At 41.1% G+C, this 25805-nt stretch overlaps 1 protein-coding gene across 5 annotated transcripts in view; it reads left to right on the forward strand.

The window, feature by feature from the left end:
• The window catches only part of MTUS1 (microtubule associated scaffold protein 1), a 171417-nt gene that overhangs the window by 74424 nt on the left and 71188 nt on the right, over positions 1-25805 (forward strand). For 3 of the 5 annotated variants that reach the window (XM_042934382.1, XM_042934383.1, XM_042934385.1), the window contains 2 exons: positions 14999-15160; positions 24511-24645. In XM_042934382.1, coding sequence (XP_042790316.1) covers positions 14999-15160; positions 24511-24645 — 297 coding nt within the window. Of the gene's footprint in view, positions 1-14998; positions 15161-16569; positions 17172-24510; positions 24646-25805 lie in introns of those variants that run through there. The other 2 variants (XM_042934388.1, XM_042934384.1) reach the window with 2 other exon arrangements.

A 25805-nucleotide genomic window follows, 5' to 3' on the forward strand; every position in this document is an offset into this window, starting at 1 on the left:
CCCGTAAGGAGAGTCCATGTCCTAGTTGTTTTTTGTTTGTTTATTCATCTTGGAGAGAGAAACAAACCACGTGAAGGGGAGGGGCAGAGAGGGAGACACAGAATCCAAAGCAGGCTCCAGGCTCTGAGCTATCAGCACAGAGCCTGACACGGGGCTCAAACTCATGAACCATGAGATCATGACTTGAGCCAAAGTTGGATATTGAACCGAACTGAGCCACCCAGGTGCCCCGTGTTTATTATTATTTTAAAGAATTCTTAATTTTTTTTCAAATGTTTTTTTTTTAAACTTATTTTTGAGAAAGAGAGTGAGCACAAGCAGGGAAGGGGTAGAGAGAGAGGGGAGGGGGCGGAGGATCCAAAGTGGGCTCTGCGCTGACAGCAGCCAGCCTAATATGGGGCTCAAACTCACAAACTGCAAGACCATGGACCAAGCCAAAGTTGGACGCCACCCAGGTGCCCCCAGGTGTAAGTTATTTTTATATTTTTCATTGCTCAGCACAGTGTACCTATTATACAACAGATATTTAAAAATGTTGTCTGGCCTTATTTGAATGGAGACTTATGTGAAGCACTGTGTCCACAGTGAAGGGAACACCACTAACTTGGCCAAAGGGCAGATTGGAGAATAGTGATGACATTTGAACTGGCCTTGGAATGTGCCTATAGAAGTTTTCCAGGCATGGAAAGTTGCTGGTATTCCCAAGGGTGGGAATACCCTGTGGTATTGCAAGTGGAGCCCTATGAAAGGGTATGATGTGTTTGGAAACATTGAGGGTAGGATCCACATGTCTGGAGTCGAATGAGTGTTGAGGTTAAGTGATGGTGTCCCGAGGATGTTTGAGGCAGGTCAGTTCTCTCATCGTTGAGACACAAACTTACGAGAGTTGTACCAGTGTGTGGGAATAAGAAACAGTGAAAATGCTAAAAACGTTTTGGACAAAGGGGGTCTGGTAAACTTCCTTTGGGGAAGAGTCTCTTGTGTCTCTGCCACTTTCTTGTTGGGTGACCATGAAGCGAGATAGGGAACAGAGTAGCAAGAAGTGGTTAACAGGAGGACAGTGATGGGTTTAGTTCGGACCATGCTGAATTTGAAGAGATCAAGAAGCACCTCAAAGGGCGTAGGGATGTTGGAAGGTTAAAATAGTGCAAATGTGTAGTAGAGGGTAAGGAAACCTATGGGAAAAGAGCCGATAAAGGTAAGAACATCAGTAATGGCTGACAGTCAGATGATGAAAGCGTCAGAATGCATCCAGAGCACCCGTAACTAAGCCTTAGAAATAAAGGGAAGGCAGCAGTGTGTAGGAATAGACACAATTGGAGATTAAGTAGGGAATTTTAAGAGTCAAGTGTCAGAGTAGTAGCCGTGGGTGATGGGCTGGACAGCTTCCCCCCCCCCCAACTTTTTTTTTTTTTTTTTTTTGGCAGCTCACTTTTATGAGGTGAGGGGATTTCTTTGACGTGAGTTTGTGCAAATTCTGTTGAGTTGCTTATTTTTGTAACCTTAGAACAGGAAATAAGATGATCTTCAGTTTTGTGTCTCAGTGACCTCGTGGCTCAAAGTAATTCTCCTGTGAACCTTGGCTTCTAATGAGCCTGGATGCTCACCACGTGCCTTTTTCCATCGTGGTTAGGAGCTCTGTGCCGGGTGAGTTCAGTCACCTCACCACCAGATAAATACATTTGTTGACGGACCTGTGAAGACCCTTGTTCATCTTCTTTGTACGGTAGCTGGGGAAGGGACACGACCCTTCTTAGTCTTGAATTTATTACACCTTCAGTTGCAGGACGCATGTTCCTAGGCCTGTGACTACGGGAGTTATTTTTGTTTAATCCCCATGTGAAGCAGCAGAAATCTTGTAAACACACTTGCAGAGGCAGGTACTGACAGTATTACCACGAGCCCTGTGCTTCTGAGCAATTCAAGTCCTCGTGAGAACCTTGCTTTGTGGCAAGCTCTTGTTTCCCTGTCAGATGACCGCCCTCTTAATATCTGTTGTGTTTTTGTTGTGACTCACCTGTACTCCCATGACTATATTTTTGAGTTCACTCTGGAGCAAATGGTGATGGCTACATGGAGTGGTTTGTGTCGTACTAATAGAACACTGCCTTGACTAACTCAAGAATATGGACTATTAAAGTCACATTTTGCAATATATAAATGTAGAGGGCTACTGAAATTTTGTGTTCCGGAAGATAATTCATTCACTTGACCCTTTGGAAGTATACACTGTGCAAGCTGTACTGCAGACCCAGAGCAGTTATGGGATAAGAAAGACCTGGTGCTTGCCTTCAAGCTATTACCAGTCAAGTAGGGGAGGTGGTGGGTTTGTCCCTCATCACATCTGTCCTTAGGATATTTTAAAGGAAAACAAAAGCTGTAGGATTTCAGAAGAGGATACGATTAACAGTACCAAAGTTTGCTGAAACTCTTTTTTGCTGTAATCTAGGTAATTCTATACTGTGATCGAGGTACACCTTTGCAAATGTGTGTGTCAGTCTTGGTTTGCTATTGATGCTTTGTTTGATGTTTGCCATCGAGACCTTGGAAATACAATAAGGAGGCTACATCTGGATTGAGGTAATTTTTAGGACTTAGCTGGTATACTAGGGAGTAGAAATGATAGGACAGGCAGCTAGGGTTCAGAGTGTGGAATGTAGAGATTGTGGACCGAGTCAGTAAAGATAAACGGGAATACAGAGAAGGGAAGTTGGGCAATTAGGACACGATACACTGGTGTTCAGGCAGTCAGCAGGCAGAAGAGGTCCAGACAGAGCCCAGGTCTGTGCGTGCCAGGAAAGGAAAGGAAGAAGCATTGTAAACCGTATCTCTCGTGCATCTTGGATTTAACCAGTGCATTTGGATAGCTCGCCAGTTTTCCACTGCCTTTTTCCCAGTAGGCTATTTTAAAATTATATCACTTTTTGGGGCGCCTGGGTGCCTCAGGTGGTTGAGCAACTGACTTCGGCTTAGATTGTGATCTCCTGGTTCAGGAGTTTGAGCCCCGCATCGGGCTCTGTGCTGACAGCTCGGAGCTTGGAGCCTGCTTCGGATTCTGTGTCTCTCTCCCTCTGTCGTTACCCTGCTCACGCCCTCTCTCTCAGAAATGAATAAATGTTAAAATAAATAACAAGAAGTATATCACTTATAGTGAAAAGTGGGGAGGAAAGAAAAATCACCCTTAATCTCATTAATGCCAGATAGGTTTTAACGTCATAATTGATAACTATTCAATGCCTTTTCTTTTGACATATTCTCATGTGCACGTGGTAACATACATTTCATAGGTGCAAGCAATTCCTACTGTTTCAGAAATCCTCTACCTAACAGTCAGTAGGCACTTGCTTAGTTAATTGAATTTTCTTTTTCACTTAAAAGGTATAGTGCCTATTTCCTTAGCTTCTTAAATTCTTACTCTTTAATAACATGATTTTAAACGGCCTTATAATACTGCATCGATGGAACGTGCTGCAATATATTTCTTCAGACTTTGAACATGACGTTGTTTCAGGGTTTTTGTTCTGTTTTTTTAGTGAATGAAACGATTTCACACTGAAGAACTTTATACATAGTAAGAGAGCTAGTCAGATAAATTCCTTGGATGCATTCCTTTAGATGGAATCACAGGGTGTGAGCACTTTAAGACTTTGGTTGCACGTTGCCAAATTGCCCTTCAGAAACAGCCTACAAGTCGGTGCTCCCTCTCTGAGTACGTAAGAGCATTTTCCGACACTCTTGCCAGTATTTTGACATTTCTAACACGATTTCTAAATATCTACTCTTTCAGAAAGTGCAAACGGTATCTTATTTTAATTGGCATAAACTTGGCACTGAAATATTTATTGAATAAATGTAGATTCAGTGATCAAAGTGCTGAGGTACAGAAGTGAATACAGGATCGAAACATGCCCTCCTTGAAGTTACATGCTGGTGGGAGAGATGGGTAATATGTAAATAAAAGTAGATAGGATGCTTGATAATGTAAAGTACTAAAGGGGGAGGGGAAATACTAATGCAGAGAAGGGGAATATGAAATGGTGGGTGTTACTTTTGTGTGAGAGAGAAAGAAATGTTGGTTAGTGTGACCAGGGAGAGGTGGCTTTTGAGTAAAGGCCGGGGGGTGTCAGTCCTAGGCGTATCTGGAGGAAAACCGTGCTAGTCAGAGTGAACAGTAAGTGGAGACACTGAGGTGGCTCTAATGTGCTCTAGGAAAGCAAGGGAAGAAGGAAGGAAAAGTTGAAACAGAAGTGAAACAGGTAGTGGAGAAGCAGATGTGGACAGTGTTAAAAATCCTAAGGATTTTGGCTTTTAACCAAAGTGACTTAATTTTTTAAAAATTTTTAATGAATTTTGTTTAAGTTTATTTATTTACTTAGAAAGAGACAGAGAGAGAGTCCCAAGCAGGCTCTGCACTGTTAGTGCAAACCCAATGTGAGGCTCAAACTTCCGAAACGGGAGCTCCCGACCTGAGCCAAAATTGAGAGTTGGATGCTCAACTGATTAAGCCACTGAGGCGCCCCCAAAGTGACTTAAATTTTGATAAGATCACTCTGATACCTGTGTAGAGAGTATATAGAATGGGGGTGAGGGCTGCATCCAGAGATCAGTGAGGAGGTATTGCTACAGTCATGGCAGGAGATTATGGCTTCTTGGACCATGGTCATGGCAGTGAGGGCTGGTCAGATTCTAGATGAGCATGTTGAAAGTGAAGCTGACAGCATTTGCTTAGAGGAGGTGAGAGCCAAAGAGTGGAGTCAGGTGACTGTACATGTTTTGGGTGTGAACCATGGGGAAGGATATAATAGTGCCATCCTCTGAGATGGAGATGGGTGATGGGGGTACAGATGTTGGTAGATAGTTATCAGGAATTCAGCTATAGAGATACTAAGTTGAGATGAATAATCTGTAAGTGAAGATGTTGAAAGAAAAGTGGGATACATGAGTCTAGAGTGCATGGATTTCTGGTCTAGGGGTATAAATTTGGGATTCATCAACATGTAGATGGTATTTAAAGCCACTAGACTGGATTAGATCACCAAGACAGTAAGTGTGGAAGAGAATAATAGGTCAAGGGCACTACTGGGAAGCTCCCTGGAGTACTCCAAAGTACCTCTGGGGCATTCTTAAATTTTAAAGGGCTAGGGAGATAAGGAGGAATTAGAGAGGAGACCAAGAAGAAACAGCCAGGAAGGTAGGAGAGAAGTCAGTCAGGAGTGGCGTTCCAGAAGCCAAGTAAAGAAAACTGTTCAAAAAGGAAGGAAGAATCAACTGCCATCAGATGCTGAGAGAGAGAGAGCATGGTAGTTAGAATACCATCTGGTTTAAACCCGAGGTTGTGTGTTTATTTAACAGGAAGTCTAGATGTAGGTAGGTCTACATTTGGTGGCTTGGTAAGGTCCTCTTTCTGTCTTTCTACTCTTCCTGACTCAACATGTTGTTCTGTCAGGGACTTTTCAGTTAAAATATGGTGGCCAAGAGTTCCAAGTATCTAGTCGTCTTGCTGCTGTATAAAAAGGCTGAAAGTGAAGGATGGCATCCCGGAGTAGAGACTTACTCCCCACATGCGTGTCTACCTCCATCAGGGAGGAAAAGTCCTACTCAGCGCCTTACACCCCCTCCCCCGCCCCCCTAGCACTCCTGTCTTGAAGTCTTACTGGCACAGACTGAGTTGCATGGTCACCCTAACCTCAAGAAAGATTAGGAACGCAAGTATTAGGCTGTTTAAGCCTTTCTTCAGCATGTGAGCGATGGAATCAGGGATTATGGATGACGGGGAGCCAGGAAAGATGCTAGACACATTAAGTTTCAACAGTTTTAAAAATTGTATTGTTGATTTTTATTTACTGTTAGAACTTTTGCTCTCTTATATTTTGAGGCAAATGATTCTTTGTTGACTGGATGTTGTTCATTGTTACTGTCCTGTGTTTTATTATTTGCCTATTTATTTCGTATATGGTGCCTTTTAAATTCTTGCATTTTTAATATGGTCAAATACATCTTTTCCTTTAATTTTTCCTAAGTTTTTATGCTTAACTTGGCCTTCTCTACCGTGATCAAAGAGATTAATCCGTATTTAGTTATGGTTAATTTGTCTGGTTTTGTTCTAAATCCTTTATAATCCAATTTTATTTTAATATTTTTTTCATGTTCATGTGCGTGTATGTTGAGACCAGTGGCTAATATTTAGCTATCGTGTAATAAGTGTTAAGTATTGTTCTAAGCATTTTAGAAATAAAAATTTACAAGGCACCTGGGTGGCTCAGTCGGTTAAGTGTCCGACTCTTGATTTCGGCTCAGGTCATGAGCTCATGGTTCATGAGTTTGAGCCCCATGTCAGGGAAGCCTGCTTGGGATTCTCTGTCTCTGCCCATCCCGTGCACGCACTGTCTCTCTCTCAGAAGAAATAAACATTGAAAAAGAAATAAATAAAAATAAAAAACTTATTTAACCTTTAAAAGAATCTATGAAGTAAGTACCCCTGTTAATATGAGAAATCCAAGCTCAGAGAGGTTAAGTAACCTGTTCACAGCCAGCATGTCCTGGAGCTGGGCTCAAACCCTAAGCAGTCTGGCTCTGGATTGTCAACGTTTAACCCCTACGTCATACATGCAGCTTTTCAGATTTTAATTTTTTTAAGGCCAGTTATTTTAACACCACAAAGAAATGCTTTCACTTATCTGAAAAATCTCTCCCTCCTATTCTGAATTGTTATTTTTCTGGGGTTTATACACCAGTTTATTCATCTGTAAATATAGTTTTATGCCAACAATAGACTATTTTTCTATTTTCTAATATCTTACAGTAACTAGTAGCACACCTTCCTTTCACTTTTTTTGTGATAAAGTATGTTACATTAAATTTACCATTTGAACCATTTTTAAGTGTGCGGTTCAGTGGCATTAAACCAGTTCACTTGGTTGTACGATAATTACACCATCCCAGCTCCAGAACTTTTTACCTTCCCCAGCTGAACCTCTTTATCCATGAAACACTAACCACCTCTGTCCATCCCCCAGAATGGGGACCACCATGCTGGTGTCTGTCTTGGAATTTGACTATTCTAGGTCCCTCTTGGAGTTTGATTCCTCTAGCTAAGAGGAATTATGCAGTGTTTGTACTTTTATGAGCAGCTTATTGCACTTGGTATAACATCTTCATGTTTCATCCATGTTGGAGCCTGTGTCAGAATTTCTTTCCTTCTCAAGACTGAATAATACTTCATAGCATGGCCACATTTTATCCATTCATCTGCCAATGGATCCCTTGGGTTGCTTCTATCTTTTGTTTATTATGAGTAACTTTCTGGACATGGGTGTATGAAGACCTCTTGAACATCCTCCTTTCATTTATTTTGGGTGGGTGCCCCGAATGCCAGTTACATTTTTAATTTGGGGGGAACAGCCAGACCATTTTCCACAGCAGCCGTGCCCTTTTACTTTTCTACCAGCAACGCACGGGATTCCAATTTCTTCACATCATAGCCACCGCTTGTTGTTTTCTGTTTTGCTTTTATAATAACGGTTCTAATAGGTGTGATGTGTCTCATTGTGGTTTTGATTTGCATGTCTCTAATGACTAATGATGTTGAGCACCTTTTCATGTGTTGTTGTGACCATTTTATATTTTCTTTGGAGAAAGGTCTATTGCAGTACATTAACATCTACGTTCATATTGATGGGAAAATTTCGTCCTTTTGGGTTCAGTTAAAACGAACCTGCAGCCACAGATTTGAGTAGAATTTATTTCTCCCATAACTTATTTTTTTTTAACCCTTTGAGTAGACTTGCTCTAGTTTTGTAATAATTCCCAGCTACCATAGATAATTAATGCAAAGATCACTTTCTCTATGTAGTTGTGCTAAAAGAACCCAAGTTATAATTATAGCTATAGACACATTCTCATGTTTTGTATTTTAACTATGTCTCTTTCTTTGGCATTTTCTCTCCCTGACTAGTAGTTAATGAGCCTGCCTTTATTGATGTCTATTGTGTTTTATAAAATACAATAATTTATATTTTAAGCTGTATGTATTAATGGGTAGTTTGTATTTTCCAGAATGACCTCCATAGTTGTGTCATTGTCTCATGAAACTTCCCACGTCCTCTAGCACTGACAAGTGCACTAGCTTCCTAAGTTCTCTGATTTCAAACTCATCCTGCTAGGTGGTTATGCAGCTGCCACCACTTGATCAAGTTCCAGGTCAAATGCCAAGAAGCTGCAGTAGCCCACCCCCCTGCCCCCACTTCCCACCAAACCCCGCCCGTAATAGGTGAGGTCTCTAAAGCTCTTAGCCTGGCATGTAATGCCATCCTTAACAGTAAGCTGTCCATCTCTCCAGCCTCATTTTCTTTTTCTTCCCCATGATGTCTGTGCACCTAGTAAGCCATGCAAACCACAATCCTATTAGGAAAATTTTAACGACATACAATGTATTTTCTAATATTCCTAATGACTACTTAAAACATTTGCGTTGCCTGGGTGGCTCAGTCAGTTAAGCATCTGACTTCGGCTCAGGTCATGATCTTGGGGTCCTTGAGTTTGGGCCCCACATCAGGCTCTGTGCTGACAGCTCAGAGCCTGAAGCCTGCTTCGGATTCTGTGTCCCCCTTTCTCTCTGCCTCTTCCCCACTCATACTCTGTCTCTCAAAAATGAATAAATGTTAAAAAAAAAAAAAATCTGGTGGTAACTTCCATAGTAAGCTGTCAAGTGTTTCTATCACCCTGTACATGTGTGCTCTGCGATCACCTTACTTTGCAGTTACCTCAGTATGTGGGCAAGTAAATAGTTGAGTAACACAACCTCTCCTGTGAATCCACTATCCAGATTTTTATTAAGATGATCTATATCTTCTAATATAGGTAATATAGTAGTTAAGGCTTTGCTTTTTGTTTTTTTGTCAACTCATTGAGACATCTTCAGAACCTTTAAATTTCATCAAATGTAGTGAACAGCAAGACATTTTTTTTCCATGCTGAATAATCTCGTGAAAAACACATTAACGCTGAATTCATTCTAGTCTGGCTGAGAATTCAGAGAGGAGAACTTGCTTTGACGGGTAGATGTTTCTGTGGCCTGGGAAACTGCTCTCATTACTTTGAAGGTGTTTTGCGAGTAGTGTGGGACCCACCTTCTTTCTCAGGCCTTTCCTTAGGGAACAGAGGAAGTCAGATTGGAGCTGAGAGATTACACTGCATACCTGTGAATGCCCTGGGAGCTTTCTCCTGGACAATGAGTCATTTAATATAAGTGTCAGAACAAAGGAGTACCATTCAGGAGTTTATTCTTTGGTATTAATTTCCAGTCCTAGGAACACACCATTATGGTATCATGAAGAAGTTTCCAGTACCACAGTTCTGTGTTTTCATCACAGCCTTATAAAAGCATCAATTAAGCCATTGATTGCTTTGTTGTTTTTTTCTTAGTAAATTTAAAAGATTTAAAGAATACCTCTTGCTTGCAGAGGCACAGGAATCAAAATGATTAGAATCTACTTTCTTTAATGGTTGATCCAATTTATCTTTCCTTGGTTTCTGTATGTTTTGAGCATCTTTTGTCTGGTTAAATATTTGGCTCCACTGACTTTAATAATACTAGTTTTTATGATAAAATATGCTTATCGTAAAAAAATTCGCCTGAAGTAATAAGCATATAAAGTATGAAGGGAAAACTGCCCATTTCTGCTTCTTTCCTTCTTTTTCCCCTCTATCCCACTGTGCTATATATTTTATAATAGTCTCATAAAATTCTGGAATTTTTCAATATGTAGGTTAGTATAAGCTTAAAAATAGGGTATTATTAATGTTTTTTTTTCACTTAATCATTCTATTGGATTATTAGTTTTACAAGGCATTGCTTAATGATGTTCTGTTGTTAAATACAGTACATTTAATCAGATTTTCCAAGGTGGGTATCTAAGTAAACTGCTTGTTGATGAAGCTATATTTCAAATCCAATAGACGCTCTGTGTTACTAAGGCTAAGTGCAAATGCTATTCCCTCCATGTTTCCCCTAGCCAAAAGATGGTAGTAATTACAAGGTCAAAAGAAAACTGTCATCTCTATGTAAGATTGTGCTAACAGTGTGAGCTTAAAATAAACCATGGAGGTCAGTAATATGTCTGTAGGTAGACCTTAAATCTTTATGATTTATATCTGAGATAAGTTAGATGCTGTGCAGTGAATGGGTAAATACCACCTCCTGGAACTAAACAGCAGTCCTGTAAGGATTTCATTAGTTAAGAATTTGGTGCTCAGGTTAGTCTCTCAGCCCAATATTTCCATGTCTTCCCTTTAATATTGGTTGTGTGTGTGTGTGTGTGTGTGTGTGTGTGTGTGTTACTGCTTCTTTTTAAGAAGTCCAATGACAGATACTTTAGATCAACTTTGCTCTTAAGATAAACATTAGGACCATTGGTGAAATAGTTAAATTCCTTTGTTTTATCCCCACTTTGTTACCATTGTACTTGGGGAGCCCCCTCCTAGAAGAAGGAGCTCAATCTGACCTCCAGCCTGGTGCTTATTTCTTTAACCATGATGCTTGTGTTCTGTGACACGGTAGAGGGAACCCTGGGCTGGTGGTAAGTTACCTGCCTTCCAGGCCTCACTGTCGCTGCTTAAATGTGACCGAGTAAGCCATTTGACTACCCGAGTAGTATTTTCATCTGGGAACTGGGAACAGTAACGGCAATGCTCTGTTAGGATGATTATGAGTTCCAAAGGGCTAATCCTTTGGTAAAGGAGGCTTTGTTCAGGACCCTTAATGCCCATTAGACAGACTAAGGGTAGAATGGGCAAGACCTTTGCTAGGGTTGCAGGTTGTCATTAGGCGGAGTGGGTGAGGCTAGGTAGGAGGGACCATGAGCCTCGTGAATGGGATAGGACAGGTCATGGGAATCACAGACTAGCCGGGGAACCTTGCTTCTGGTGCCAGGCTGCGTGTTGGAATCAGAAAGGGTACAGGTCGGTAGTAATTCTGAGCCACGCTGAAAAATGTCTGTGAACTCAGGATGCCGTCAGAAACAATGCTATGAAACATCCTTTCTGAAAAACAAGTTGATTTTCCAAACCTGTTGAGCCTGGACTGCACTGTGGCTGGAGCCCAGAAATTTTCATCTGTCACTTGCTCAACCTTGCTCATTGTTTGTGATGAGGAGGACTCATCAAATGTTTGTGCTGTGATTTAGTAAATTCATATTCTAAAAATCTGTTCTTTCTGTACCTCCAGAGGCAAGTAAAACTGGTAGGTAAATGTAAATTTAAAAATCACATGAATGTTTGAATATCTATAACTTGCTAATTATTATAAGGACTATAAAAATGTTTCCTTTTATATAGTTAACAGACTGAAGAATCTGTTAATATATACAAAGGACAAATAAACTGGTAAAAATTAAGTGTTTAATGTTTTAGTGTAGACGAGAGAAGGCATGATCAAAATTTATTTACTCTTGGCCTTTGACATTTTTTTTTTTTTTTGAGAGACCATGTGCAGGGGAGGGGGAGTAGGAAAGAGAGAATCTTAAGCAGGCTGTATGCCCATCTCATGACTGACTGTGAGATCATAACCTGAACTGAGATCAAGAGTAGGACCCTTAACCAACTGAGCCACCCAAGCACCCCTGAAAAAAGTTTGGTAGGTATTCTGGTCACTACAATTCTACATTTATTTTTTTTCCAGCTTGATTGAGTTATAATCGATAAGTAAACTTGTAAGCTCTTAAAATTGTGCGTTGTGGTGATGTGATTTGATAAACATTGTAGAAGGATTTTCGGTATGGAGTTAATTAACATATCCCTCATGTCAGATATTTCTCTTTTTTTGGTGAGGACATTGCAGTTCTACTGTTAGCAAACAGTATTCCAATGATATAATTCAGTGTTCCCAACTAGAGTCACCACTGTACGTTAGATCCCCTGTCCTCATTCTTCTTACAGCTGGAAGTTTTCCCCCTTCCACCAACCTCTCCTTATTTCCCACACCTTACTCTTGGCCCCCAAATAAAAATTCATTCAGCAAATATTTATTAAATTGCACTCCATGCTAGACACGTTGCTAGGTCCTGAGGGAGGGATCAGGTACCATTCCTGTTCTCAGGGACCTTGGAAAGTAGTCTGAGAGCCCTACTGAAACAGATCCTGGGGCGGAAGCCAGTGTCGGTATGGTAACAGAAGATGTGGCCCATGGCACACACAGGACTGTGATCTGGCAGGAAAGGCTTTACAAAGCTCCGACTCTCAACAGCGCTTGTCATACATTTGTGTATTTTAACACATCTTTGTATAATGGAGGTTGTGATTTGGTGTCTGAGTGGCAAGGATTTAAAGGTCAACTTTGTAGTCAGCAGGCAAGATAGAGGACTACAAAGGAAAGGAGGCTAATTCGTTCACCACGATGGACATAGAAGAAGAGAGTAAGAAGGCCTGGAGAAGTAAAAGTGTGTGTGTGTGTGTGTGTGTGTGTGTGTGTGTGTGTGTGTGTAGGTACAGGGATGGGGGCATGGCAAAGCACAATGGGGGACAAGTTTGTTGGAATCAACCGTAAGGCTGCCGTATAGGTCTTTATTAAGAGAATTAAAAATAAGGTCATCCTATAGGTAATGAGGAGTCACAAATTGTAGATTTGATTATGACCTCTTTTCGTGTTCAGGAGTTCAACATGATGGAGTTGGAAAGGACAGAAGGACAGGACTTTAGGAACCTATACAGTTGTTACAGCAAAATAGGAGGGAGGCAGTGAGGATTTGTAGGATTTGGATTGAGAGGAAGAAGACCTCTTTGAAAAGAAGTGGTGTGCCTCATGAATTAGAATAGTACCTCCCAGTGGAGCCCCTGTGTGGCTCAGTCATTTGAGCACCTGACTCTTGGTTTTGGCTCAGGTCATGACCTTGGGTCTGTGGGATCAAACCCCGCATCCGGCTCTGTGCTGAACACAGAGCCTGTTTAAGATAGTCTCTCTCTCTCTCCCTCTCTCTCTCCTCCCCCTCCTCTATTTCTGCCCCCTCTTCCCTGCTCATGCACTCACGCACACTATCTAAAAAGAAAAAAAAAGTAGATCCTGGTTGTGGAGAGAAAACTACATTAATTGTAGCAGAGGACACAACAAATGTAAAAGAATAGTGCGTGAAGATTAGTAACGGGAAACCTGGCTAACATGGAATCAGGAGGCTCAGCAGGGGGAGCTCTCATGCCTCACCACCACTTTTTCAGCAGCAATCCCAGCAAAAGAGACTAAACTTGCAAGTGGATACTACTTCATTATCTCAGCTGGAGGAAGGAAGGCTCCCTCCCCTCTCCCCGCAGCAGCAGCCCAGCCAATGAGGGCCAGTCACAACTCAGCCAGTGAGAAGCCACTCTACTCCCAGCTCCCAGTTTACTCCATGGAACTTCTCATTTATGACGGCCTTCCCAAATTCTCACCGTCCTCTATAGAAGAGCATGCCTCTCCTATGTTCCACAGACTTCCTTGTGGCTTGGCCGTAGCTTGCCGGTCTCAAATTGCAATTCTCTGCCATTCCCGAATAAACTCATCTTTTGCTAATAAAATAAGTGACATTTTGATTTTTACGGTTAACAAGTGCAAGGATGAAGATGGAGATAGGAGGGCTTTAATGTGAGTGACTTTAAATGACAGATCTCCTTTTACTCTGTGAAAATGAAATCTTAACGAGCAATAAAGCAGTGGGCATTATTTCCCAGACATACTGTCTCACTCACTGTGGTGCTGTTAGGAATACATGACATGGCCGTTTTTACGTAAGGTCTTTTTCAGCTCTGCATGTTTTTGTTAGGTAATACTACTACCATTGAGAGTCTTCATGCTAGATTATATGGGGATCTGGGGGAAAAAGAACAATCCCAATGCTTTGAGCCTGGGAAAAAGGAAAATGGAAGTTACAGTTAGCCTAAGTAGGGAGGAGGGTATCTAAATGTCCAGATTGAAACATTCAGTAAGGAATTTAAAATGCAAGTGGTATTGGAATTTAGAGGAGAGGCTGCACGTGGGAACCTGGGATCCATCCATACAGGCAACGGTTAGAGTAAAGTAAACGAAGAAGACTGAGAGGTGGGTTCGATGAGAGTTGTAAAGATTGAACTTAGGAAATGCCCATAAGCCGGTAGCAGGTATGAATATCAGGATAGTGTGGTCTCATATATGCCAGAGAATATGAAGCATACATATTTCATTCATAAGTGGAAACACTTTTGCTGAAAGAAAGAGAAGTTTGGAGTGAAGACCCCTTAAGTTTGGCAAATAAGCAGTAAAAATGGAGATGAAGAAAAGAATAACAGAGCACCCCCTGGTGGTAGGCATTAGGCATTTTTTAAATAATTTTTTTTCCATCCTCAAATTGAAGTTTTCTTTGTGTTTTGGTTTTAAAATTTTCATCTGTTTTTTAATACAGTAGCCTAGTGGTGAATGGGTGAATTTGTTTAATTTCTAATCAGCGGAATGGGCGGAGGTCATAGCTTTGATTTCAACGTTGCCAAAAGCTCATGAGTCACATGGCTCTTTAGGTGGGTCTCCACAGAAGACCTGCGTTAATTACTTCAGGTTATACAGTTAGAGCTACCCTTCACAGGTCCCGATGGCCTCATCATTGCCTCTAAATTAAGAAAAATAAAAAGTCAAGTCTATGGGAAGATTTCATGATTCTGAATATTTGGTTTGTGTTTTAACCCAGTAATTAGTACAGGAATTTAAGTTTATAAGCTTAAGTCTTTTGGGGTGCCTGGATGGCTCAGTCGGTTAAGTGCCTGACTTTGGCTCAGGTCAAGATCTCACAGCCCGTGAGTTCGAGCCTCACATTGGGTTCTGTGCTGACGGCCCAGAGCCTGCAGCCTGCTTCAGATTCTGTGTCTCTTCTCTCTGCCCCTCCCCTTGCCCCACTCACACTCTGTGTCTCTCTCTCTCAAAAAAAAAAAAAAAATTATTAAAAAAAAACTGTCAAGATGAATAGTAGTAGAAACTCTTTTTTTTTTTTTTTTTTTTAATCCCAAGGAAAACCTACATCCTTAAAAAAAGCACAGCCGTCTTGGGTGAATTTGCGTAGACCACTTCCTAAATCCAAAGCCTCTTTGAAAAGTTCTGCGCGGAGGGGGACAGGAAGCGCGTCCTCTGTTGCCAGCACCCACAGTGATCTGAGCACTTACAGCAGTAACTGTAAGTTGGTTTGACACCAGACTTCATGGGTCGTTGAAACCATAGTCACCAGGAAAAACTAACGTGCTACAAATAATTATCAGAATTTTGATCCTGCAATTGAGAGGAAATGTCAATACTGCTTCTCCTTTGGAACTTCTCGAAAAGTTTGGCAGGAAGAGCAAATTCTTTAAATGACCTTCTTTTCTGATGCACATGCTATGAAACACTGAAATATTTGTGTTGAAGCCACCCGGTATTTTTTTTTTTTTTTTTTTTTTTTTTTTGCAAGGGGGATGCTAAAGTGTATCATCTGAAGCAGTAGTGTTTTTCGGTTTAAGGAATGAGAGCGATATAAGGGCTGTTGGAACCCAACTGGAAATCAGAATAAGGAGAACTTGTTTGATTTCTTTGTAAAAGACTGGATTTTGCAGATGTATGTTTTATAATCTTGTATTTCGCATGCTAGCGTCCATGAACTATGACGGGTGTAACTTCAAGCCTAATTTTAAGTAACGTAAACTCAGAATATTTCTCAAGTTGTCAGGGTGAATTCTTTTCTCCGTGTATAAAATGGGTGAATCAATTGAGCCCTCTTTTTCATTCGAAGGATGTACTTGGTCTTGGTATTTGTTTGCTCTCTTTTTGAATTTCCTTACAAAATAATGCGCGGATTTATTACTTTGAACAATTGTGCAGTGTCTGCTGTGCACGGGCACCACAATAGATGCAGCAAGGGATACGGAATGCGAAAGAAATGGTCCTTCTCTAGAAGGTAGTTGAAGAGAATAGTTAACCCGGACGACTAGAATACCAGAGGTATTAATAGGATGATTTCGTGTGAGGTGGGGAGGAGGGCAGCTCCCTCTGCTTCAAGGACAAAGTGGAGTCCTAGTTCCTGAACCTTCTGCGTGGGGCACGGTTATACGGTTCCCATGCGTTCTCTCTCTCTCTTTTTTTTTTTCTTACTCAAATAAGTTGTGCCACCACCCCGATTGTATACATGAGGTAGTTGAGGCTCAGAGAGGTTGTCGCTGGTCCAAGGGCCCTCGGCCAGCTCGTGACAGGACTCAGGATGTGAATGCGTGGAGGAGAAGGCGCCGAATTAATGAGCGCATTTCTGAGAGGTCACTGAGCAGCACCGGCTTGTCTCACATGACAGTAAGTGGCTGTGTGCGACCACGCCGGGGCTATTAAAACGTGTTCCTTAAAAAATGAAAAAGGAGTAGTATCTGCTTAGTGTTTCGCTTTTAAAGCTCCGGCGTAGAAGAAAGAGGAAAGGTTTGCGTGGAACCAGTGATTCTCCCTGCATTTGAAAAGGTAATTCACGCGTGTATTGTCTTCAGGTGCTTGGCTTGCAGCTTTCTCTGTGGGCAGTGTGACCTTTCCAAGCAGCCTGCCAGAGCAGACTCTTCAGCGTGCCCCCGGAGGGCCGGCAGCAGTGGAATTTGTGACCCTCGGAAGCAGACGTGTCCTGTCGTGCCGCCGTCCAGCGTTTGCCATTGACAGCCATGTTGACTTGGCCACTCTTTCAGTACTGTGGCCGACTCTCCGAAGGAGGTTGTAAAATGCTTTTGTCCGTTCCTTTTTGTCCCGTCACAAAGGAGTTTGCCATGTACCCACAGAGCCTGTCTAGTGGCGATGCGTCCCCGTTGCAGATTAAGCATTCAGATCAATGAGTCTTTCTTAGTTTGATTTGCTAGGCGGTTTAATCTGTTTTGTGTCGTGCCTCGGAGCTTACGGATTTCCCCCCCTGCGTTCTAATTCAGTAAGAGCCAGCATGAGGGGTAGGAGAGTGAACATGGCTGCGGTTCCTGCTTAAGATCGCTTTGATCTTTTTAAATGACTGTACCAGGAGGATTTCGCAGTTGTACAGAGACGGAGATTTCTTCAAAAATATTTATCAATTCTACACTCACCCCACCGGCTGGTTCAGAGAGGCACTATGATGCTACCTTACTGACATTGCTGGTCCTGGGATCCTACAGCCTTTGTATAGTTCCTTTGTTAGCCACGCTTACTGGGAAAAGAAGTAGGTCGACGATTTCTGGTTTGATTCTTCTCTTTGTAAGCATGCTTAAGTTGTATTCAATAAATTGATTTAGCATCTCTTGATTGTTACTTTTGCACCTGGTGATTTGTTAATAGTAATCTGTCTTCGGCATGTTTATGTTTAATTTGTGAATGGTTGTAAGTAGAAACGGTTGTGTTACCTATTTTCTGTGTTTTCAGACTGTTAATCTGATTCAGTGGCATTGTTGACATTCTGGGCACATGAAATTACCTTATCATTAAAGACAGTTTGGCTTTATTTGTGATTAAATAACAAATAGTTTTGTGTATGTAGCTTAGAGTTGTATGAATACAGAAAAACATTTTCCTAGAAAGAAAACATTATATCTTTGATTATGTTTTTTCTCATATTATATGCAAAGATATTAAAAATGTGTGCCTTTTAAAGGCCTGTGAAAAAATCATTTTGGACTGAAAATTTTCTGTTTCTGATAATAATGGGTCATGTGAGAATTTAATCTTTTGATCAATGTTTTGATTCATACTGGGTTAAGCATTTAAACCCCTTTAAAGAATGTGTTCTTGCTTTGCTCGTTTCTTTGTGATATGATTCTGTTAGTGGTATCACTTAAGAACTTCGGAGATTGCATAGTGCTCTTGTAAAATTAGCTGGTTCTTGGTAGTTTGGTATCCTTTAGAAATAACATTGAGTTATAAAACAAATGACTAAATCAAGCTATGATAAGCTAATACAGTTCTCTTACTTGGAGGTTTTAGCTGGTTCTTTCTGTGTGTCCTTCTAAGCACAGAAAATTTAAAAGTGATATTAGCCCGAAATATTGCACAATGGTTTCTGTACCAAATATGCTCATTTGTAGAGTTTAAATACAAGCTCTTTCAGACTCCGCGAAAATCCAGTTGTTAAGATCATTGGATAAGAATACCTACTGTAGGTCTTGAATAGATTTGAAGGTTTGAGGGCCATTGTGTAAGTGTAGAAGGAAGTCTTTAGAGAGCATATAATTTTGCTCCTTTAGCGAGTGTGAAATCCAACGGCTTCCTTCCTCCGGGTTGGCCACAAAAAAAAAAAAATGTGTATTTTTGAGAGACAGATGGTAAGGTGGGAAATGTAAGAGATGCACACCAAAGCTGTTGGTACTCTTTTAGAAGTAGGAGAACAGGAAGGTAGCTAAAGAAACAGAGTATTCTTGACTTTTCACCTGCATGGCCAGCCCCGACTCAGCTGAGACATAGAAAAGGGCGTTTACCTCAGTCTCCTCCTAGTTTTCCTTACTCGCGGGAAGCTGGATGATCTTCTACCCTCCTAGCCCCAGGATTCTCACCTGATGCATGGGAGGGCAGTGCCGCATCATCTTCAGAACCTTTGCAGCAACAAATGTTTCTTCCACTTGGATTTTCTTCACTATAGTAAGATGGTGTCTAATAGTCTGGAAGGTGGGTGTTTGCGTTGTTGAAGTGATCAAGTTGATAGAAGAATTCCTCTTATTTACCCACAGTCCGAGGGCAAAGGAGTATTGTCTCACCCGCCAACACTGGTCAGTGGGTCAGATGTGTCTGGAATAGAGTGTTGAAAGGGTTTGAGGCTGCATCCGGGTTCGGAGCCAGTTTGTGTCTGACTAGTGACGTCTGCTGCAGGTGAGGAAGGGTTGGAGGCAGTCCTGTATTACAGGTTTAATACTTATGCACATCTGAATGGACTGTGTAACAAGCAAATACTATTATCTAGACTGGCATTAATTTTGTTTTCATTCTTTCAGTGTTTTTCTGGGGTATATATGAGACATTCTTGTTATTACACAGTTGAGTAACTTGGCTTTTGGAATCTGAAAGCGTAGACTTTGGTAGCGCCTTGATTTCAAGCCAGGTGGGCAGATGGTCTGGCATAGTGGGTAGCGTTAGACAGATTGACAAAAATATTAAAGAAAGAAGCAGAATGTTGGCTCTGTGCGTATACATAATTCAGTAAACAAAACCAAAAACTGATGTTAACCAGATGCCAGAATGTAGTACGAAATTTTGGTTTGCAAGTAAGTCTGGAACAGTGTAAAGCCCTTCTGGGATAAGAAAAGAAGGTCTTCTGTCTAGGTTTCTCTGAGAATCTCTTCACTTTCTCTTGAGACTCTGTTATCTCTCTTACTCTCATTTATTCCATTTGAATCCCATTTTGATCATGAGGAAATGAAACTAAGGATTCCAGAGAATCTATCATTCTGGCATAATTGAGGCTGCTAGGACCAAGGATCACCACAGAACAAGGGCAATTCTAAGTTGTTATTACAGCTGCTGGGAGCTGGGCAACCGTGTGATATCATGTATTGACTCGACAGACTGTCACTGAGAGGTCGTGGCCCCTGCAGCACCATGTAGAAGAGAATTCTGAGGATGACTGTGGCTTCAGTAGGACTATAATAGAAAAACCTATCTAGAAAGTCCTTCCCTCCTGCAGAGGGAAAAGCCACTCCTGCCTCCTATGTGTCTCCTTGACTCTCACACTGCTCCCCCACTCACAACATTTCACTTCCTCCAACTAGACGTGTAGCAGTTTTTACCACAACAAGCAATTCCCCGAGACGCCAGGTGGGTCGTCTGCAAAGTCCTGACCCTGTCTACCTGAGACAGCATCAGATTCCACATGTTAAGGGCTCAGTTTTGCAAGGCCGTCCTCCCCCTTGGAGATGCCACTTGTAAGTCCGGGTTGTCACCTGTGCTGCTCACTACCCGGGTGTACTTGGGAGGTTTCAACGACTCCTGTCTTGGGTCTGATAAATTGGCTAGAGCAGCTCGCAGAACTCAAGTAAGCATTTACTTACATTCGTCAATTTACTATAAAAGGATATAACAAAGAATGCAGACGAACGTTTGGGTGGGATTGATGTGTAGGGCAAGGTACATGAAACAGGTGAGGAACGTGTATCCCCTTTCGAGGCTGCTACTCTCCCAGCTGCTGCGTGTGTCCACCAACTCACGCTCTCCCAACTCCATAGTTGGGGACTTTTATGGAGACTTCATGTCATAGGCATGATTGATCATTAAGTGGATTTTTAGTGCTTTTCCCTTCTTAAGAAAATGAAGGGCAGGGACCGAATAGTCTAAGATTCTAATCATGACCTGGTCTTGCTAGTGACCAGCCCCCATCCAGCAACTCGCATAGAGTCACCTCATTAGAACAAAAGATACTCCTTGTCACCTAAGAAATTATAAGGATGTCAAGGAGATCTGTGCGAGGAATTGGGGGCAGAGACCCAATATATATTTTCTGTTATCTCACAGGTACTGAGTACCATGTTCATGTTTATTTAGTGAGGGTCCTGTGAGGGCATATGTACTCTTTCCAAACATGATTTTCAAACCCACTCATTATACATAGAGAGATGAAAGGAGGCAGGCAAGGCAGGGGCCGAGTCAGGACCAGAACTCGGTTATCATAGATTCTCTTCCATTACTTGAAACTATGATATTAACATTTTGCAACTTTTGCCACCAAGTGTTTATCATTTGGGTGTGATAGCTCTGGACAGGGGAAAACTGAGATACCTTCAGGATACCCAACCAGCTTCCTTGTTAGGAACTGAAAATAGAGGACAGGAGAAATACTTTTAGGACATCATGCCTCATAGACAAGTACATCCTTCAAGTTGGGGTTTACTAGAAAGCAACGCACCAGCTGGAGAGTATTTAGGGAATTGAAAGATGTGTAATTGTTGGTCATAAAAGTGTGTGCAGCCCAGCCCAGCTTGTGTCTGCTATTACTGAACCGGGAAAAAGCAAAGGCAGGCCATGTGTATATAGATCGTCAGAAAGTGTGTGTGTGTGTGTGTGTGTGTGTGTGTGTGTGTGTGCGCGCACGCACACATGTGTAAGTGTATGTGCGTAAATGACTGTACCTAGTCAGACTCAGAAATTGTATCCTTCTATAGGAATTTTGACCCTCCCATGTTAGAAAGTTGATGATAGATCTGATGCTAGACCTGGTGTTTATGCTGAGCCTGAAGCCTGGTGCTTTGTTTCCAGGACCACACCTCCTGTCTGTGTGTGACAGGAAGCCAAGGGACAGGACTATTGTGCCTCATGAGAAATCCGTCTTGTGCTTTAGTGAGAAATCCTTTTAGTCTGTTTTTTGGAAACTGAAAGTCTTTGTGCTTAAAGCTTAGAAACGAAAAGTATGAATAAATCTAGGATCATACGATGTTCTATTGGGTCTGTAAATTAAACTCAACTTTTCACAGTCTGAATAGGTGACTTATTTTTTCTGCCGACTATAATTTTAAAAATGTTTCAAGAAAAGTAAGACTAGAATCAGATTGTTATAATACATGGTCAAGAGTTCAATAACGTCATTTACTTCCTTCCGGGATTTTGATCTAGCAAAAGCTGAAATGCTAATTGAAGGCCAGTATCCATTTTATGTGAAAATCAAAAAGATATGCTCTATGAAATTTTGCTTATGTTATCTTAAGACTATGAAATTCTGTCCCACGTCCTTTAAAAAGTTATGTTGAATTTTATAATAGCAGTATCTTCAGTATTGTCATTTACATTAGCTCCTTGTAATTTTCAGTTTCAGAAAGACCAAGTCTTTAGGTTCTGAGGAAAGAGAAGCGAAAAGAAGGATAGGAAATTGACAGAAACCTCTCAGTAGGAGGGACGACTCTGTGTTGATTTGACCTAATATTGGAAATGTTATATGGACACAGGAAGAATGAACAGATGGCTCATTGTAGCATGACTTGACATACATCAGGGAGGAATAACAGCGTGTCTTTATGGGTTTAGTTGTGACATCTATAAACACTGTTGTAGGAGTTGGGATAATTTAGCCTAGTGAAAAGTATCTGTCTTCAAATTTATAACATAGTCGTAAATAAGGTAGAATCTGACCCTTTTCTAATGTGGGGTGAAGAAAGGAATCCAGGTTGGTAATAAATTTATGATTAGGTGTTGAGTGTTAGAGCAGAACTGGATGCCCAGGACTAGGGGTTGCATGTCAGTTAAGAAACAAACAAAAAATCCAGTGGCAGGGAAATGAAGTTTGAGAACCAGATAGTGAATGAATGCACCTGTAGATTGCCGCTCTGGCCCGGTAAGGCTGTGGTGATGTAAAAATGCCAGTGGTTTGTATGGTTAGCAAGGGGACCAGGATAAAAAGATTAACTTTTATGGGAAAAGAGGACCAGAAAACTTTGCAAGCATGTTTGTTTGTTTGGTTGGTTTTTTTCTTGGATGTGGAGAGAAAATGACAAAGTGCTGGGTTTATATTCTTGAATGCTGTGTAACATGGTAATTAATCTCTTAGGGAAAGCAAAATAGTACTGTTAAAAATCCTTATAGGAGCTAAGCTTCTGGACAGTGCACTTTTTCAAAGATGACTCAATTGTGGACGCATGTGGATTTAGAATGGTGTTTTAAGGAAACACTGATTTCCGCATCCCCCCCGCCCCCCCGCCACAGCTCATTACTGTTGCTTCCTTTATTTTATTTTTTTTAAATACCACTTAATGAGATTCGAAACCATTTTTTATTTGTCTTTATCTGTACATGCTGGTACTATTCTTCACACTTTTACTGTGAGGTTTTTGACACTGTTAAAACATAGACTCCCCTGCCCAAAACACTGCAGTAAATAATGGTAATGATGTTGTATTCCTAAAGTAACCACAAAGTCCACTCGTGTAGCATTAGCAGAAGAACACTATTTCACGGGACTTCATTATGGATCAAGTTATATTGTGAGTGAATATATAATGTGAAAATACATTCTCACTTGGAGTTCACAGGGCAGGAATCAAGCCACGTTCCTTTCTTTTTCTTCTGCCCTTTCCCTGCCCCAAGTACAAATACAAATACAAATCTTAAGGATTCTATAGAGGATTTGGTTTCCCTTTATAATCCAACGGGAAGCCATAAATGAGACGTGGAGTTGGACCATTTTGGAAGACCCCTTAAGCAACTGTGAAAGATACTTAGTGTTTGTTTTGATACTTATTTTTTGATGCTAAAGAGCTTTAGTCATTACTGGGCAAAAGCAGAAATAAGACTCAGCAAGGCATCTATTTAAGTCTTTGTTATCATTGTTTCTCCATGCTTTCAAATGGTGATTCTGATGGAAAACCAAGTTGTAAAGTACCACCGTTATTTTTTAAAGTTGTATTCTTTATTCTGAAGTGTCACTGTCCCTTGATGTGCTAAGTTTGTCTTTTACCTTTAGTGTCCCAATGAAGAACCAGAGGCAAAATTAGAGACCACAGCAAAATGGAAGGTGCTCTTTCCAAGGATTCATGGGAATATTACACCTAAAGCATAGTATTTGCTCATGTAATTTTTCCCTCTACCTTTTACCCTGACACATTCCCTGGGAAATGTTGTAGGTCTAATTCTGTGGCAGCCCCCTTGGCCTCGTGAACTGTGGTAGTGGACCCAGAATTAGACCACAGCCTAAACAGCATCAGTTAGCATCATAGTGTCTCCAAGAGTTCTCCGTCTAGTCATTCTTTTAGTGCCTGGAAACAATTTTTTGGTTTTTTTTTTTTATGTTTATTTATTTTTGAGAGAGAGACAGAGCATGAGAGGCAGAGGGGCAGAGAGAGAAGGAGTCACAGAATCCGAAGCGGGCTCCGGGCTCTGAGCTGTCAGCACAAAGCCCGACGCGGGGCTTGAACTCACGGACTGTGAGATCATGACCTGAGCTGAAGTCGGACACTTAACCCACTGAGCCACCCAGGCGCCCCCCCCCTTTTTTTTTTCCTGAGAGAATTCCTCTGTGAGTAGAGAGGAAAGATGTACATGTCAGTTAAAGATGTTTTTCATTATTTAGGTGGGACTTACTTTTGTGTTTTAGCTTTAGGACTCAGGTACCTTGTTCCAGGGCAAATGAGGGAGTTTTACCTCCTGGATATAGTAAGGAAGGATCTGGACCAGCTCTCATCCTTGTTACTGTCATGGAGTTTGTACATCGTTGTTCTCACATTTCAACACAGCGGGCTGCCGTTGTTTATTATGATTAGATTATTGGCACATCTGCCTTGTCCCCGTGGAGATGGATGCTCTTCATCGCTGCACCTTAGGCGTGTTTGTTACACGGCACGGACGGCCGTATGATTTGTCTTCCAGCTTTGATTTGGGATGAAAACTTGACTGGAGAAGACACATAAACTTGGATTATGCCAGGATGCGTGGTCACGTTGGTTATGGCATTAGCTTCATATTGCTAATGTGCAGTAATAACTGGCATATTGTGGGGTGTTTAGTGAGCACTTGGTGATTCAAGGGGAAAGGAACAGATTGTGGAAAATCGATGCTGTATTTATCTATAAACTAAAATGTACGCTTCCGTATTACAGCTGGGAATGCCACTGTCATCAAGTATGAGGAAAAACCTCCCAAACCAGCATTTCAGAATGGTTCCTCAGGATCCTTATATTTGAAGCCTTTGGGACCCAGAGCTCATGCACACTTGCTAAAAACTCCTCCAAAAGGTATGTTCCTCACTGCAGAGAAAACTGGGAGAGAAAATATTTCTTAAGTCCTTACCTGGTAGAAAGTTAAAATTTGGCAACTAGGCTCATGGCATAGTGAACCGTTGTTTACGAACAATCTCTCCGAAAAAGGACACATAATACATTTTAACACCAAGGAGGTCAGTCTTCTTCACAGAGTCAGTAGGTTCTCTAGTTAAAACTTGATACATAGAAATCAGGAGACAGAACACAGGTATAAGGTGAAGATAATTAAGACTTCCAGAGTTAAATTATAGTGATCTGGAACAATGAGATAGAAATGCACAATTTACTTCCCACCTTTGTTCCAAACTATTTTTTTCTTTCCCCCTGTTCTTTCTCTTCTCCTTCTTTGTATTACTCAGTTAGTGATTGCCGTGGCTACGAAAAATAACTCTCGGGTTTACAAAATATATGGTATATACTTAATACGGAGTGTTTTCATGAAGCTTTATCACCAGGTCTGAAGTGGGTCTGAAGCACAGTAGAAGGTGGGTTAGTGCTTAGTGAACTGAAAGATTTCTTACCTGAAAGAAATAGGAGTGAGAAACTTGAGCTGTAATCTCTGATCCATATTAGAGGTGGCGGTTGTTAGGTTTTTTTACAAAACTATTTTATTTACGCTACTAGTAGCTGGGATCTACTCTAGTTACTATGGGATATAATTATTTTATCAATGACAGGAAAAAAGATCTTCCAGTGTTTCAGTTTTCACCGAATGCAATTGCTTAGTTACAGAGCAAGAGGCAATTAATAATGATGGGGGAGGGGAACTAAAAATATGTGTGTACATTACCTCAATCCTGGGTTAAGATCTATCTAACAAATTTTCTTGATTTTTATTAGTCATAAAAACAAAGGACAAATAGATTGTAAATGTTTTCTTTATAGACAATTTCAATTAGAAAATAATAGTTGAAAGAAAGCAATACTGTGGTTTGTGTAGGTGAACAGGTAAGGGAGGCAAGAGAAGTAGTCAAAACTGGACACATAACATATTGCCAAGTATAACCAAAGAATATCTGCCTTGAGGACACCATTTACAGGCAGTAATTATACTTTGGCACAGGTCAACTTTTATCTTAGATTCAAGGCAAGTACAAGTCAGTAGTTACGATTATAAGATATAGTCATGAGCC

The sequence above is a fragment of the Panthera leo genome, chromosome B1, assembly GCF_018350215.1.
Source record: "Panthera leo isolate Ple1 chromosome B1, P.leo_Ple1_pat1.1, whole genome shotgun sequence".
NCBI classification, from domain to species: domain Eukaryota; kingdom Metazoa; phylum Chordata; class Mammalia; order Carnivora; family Felidae; genus Panthera; species Panthera leo.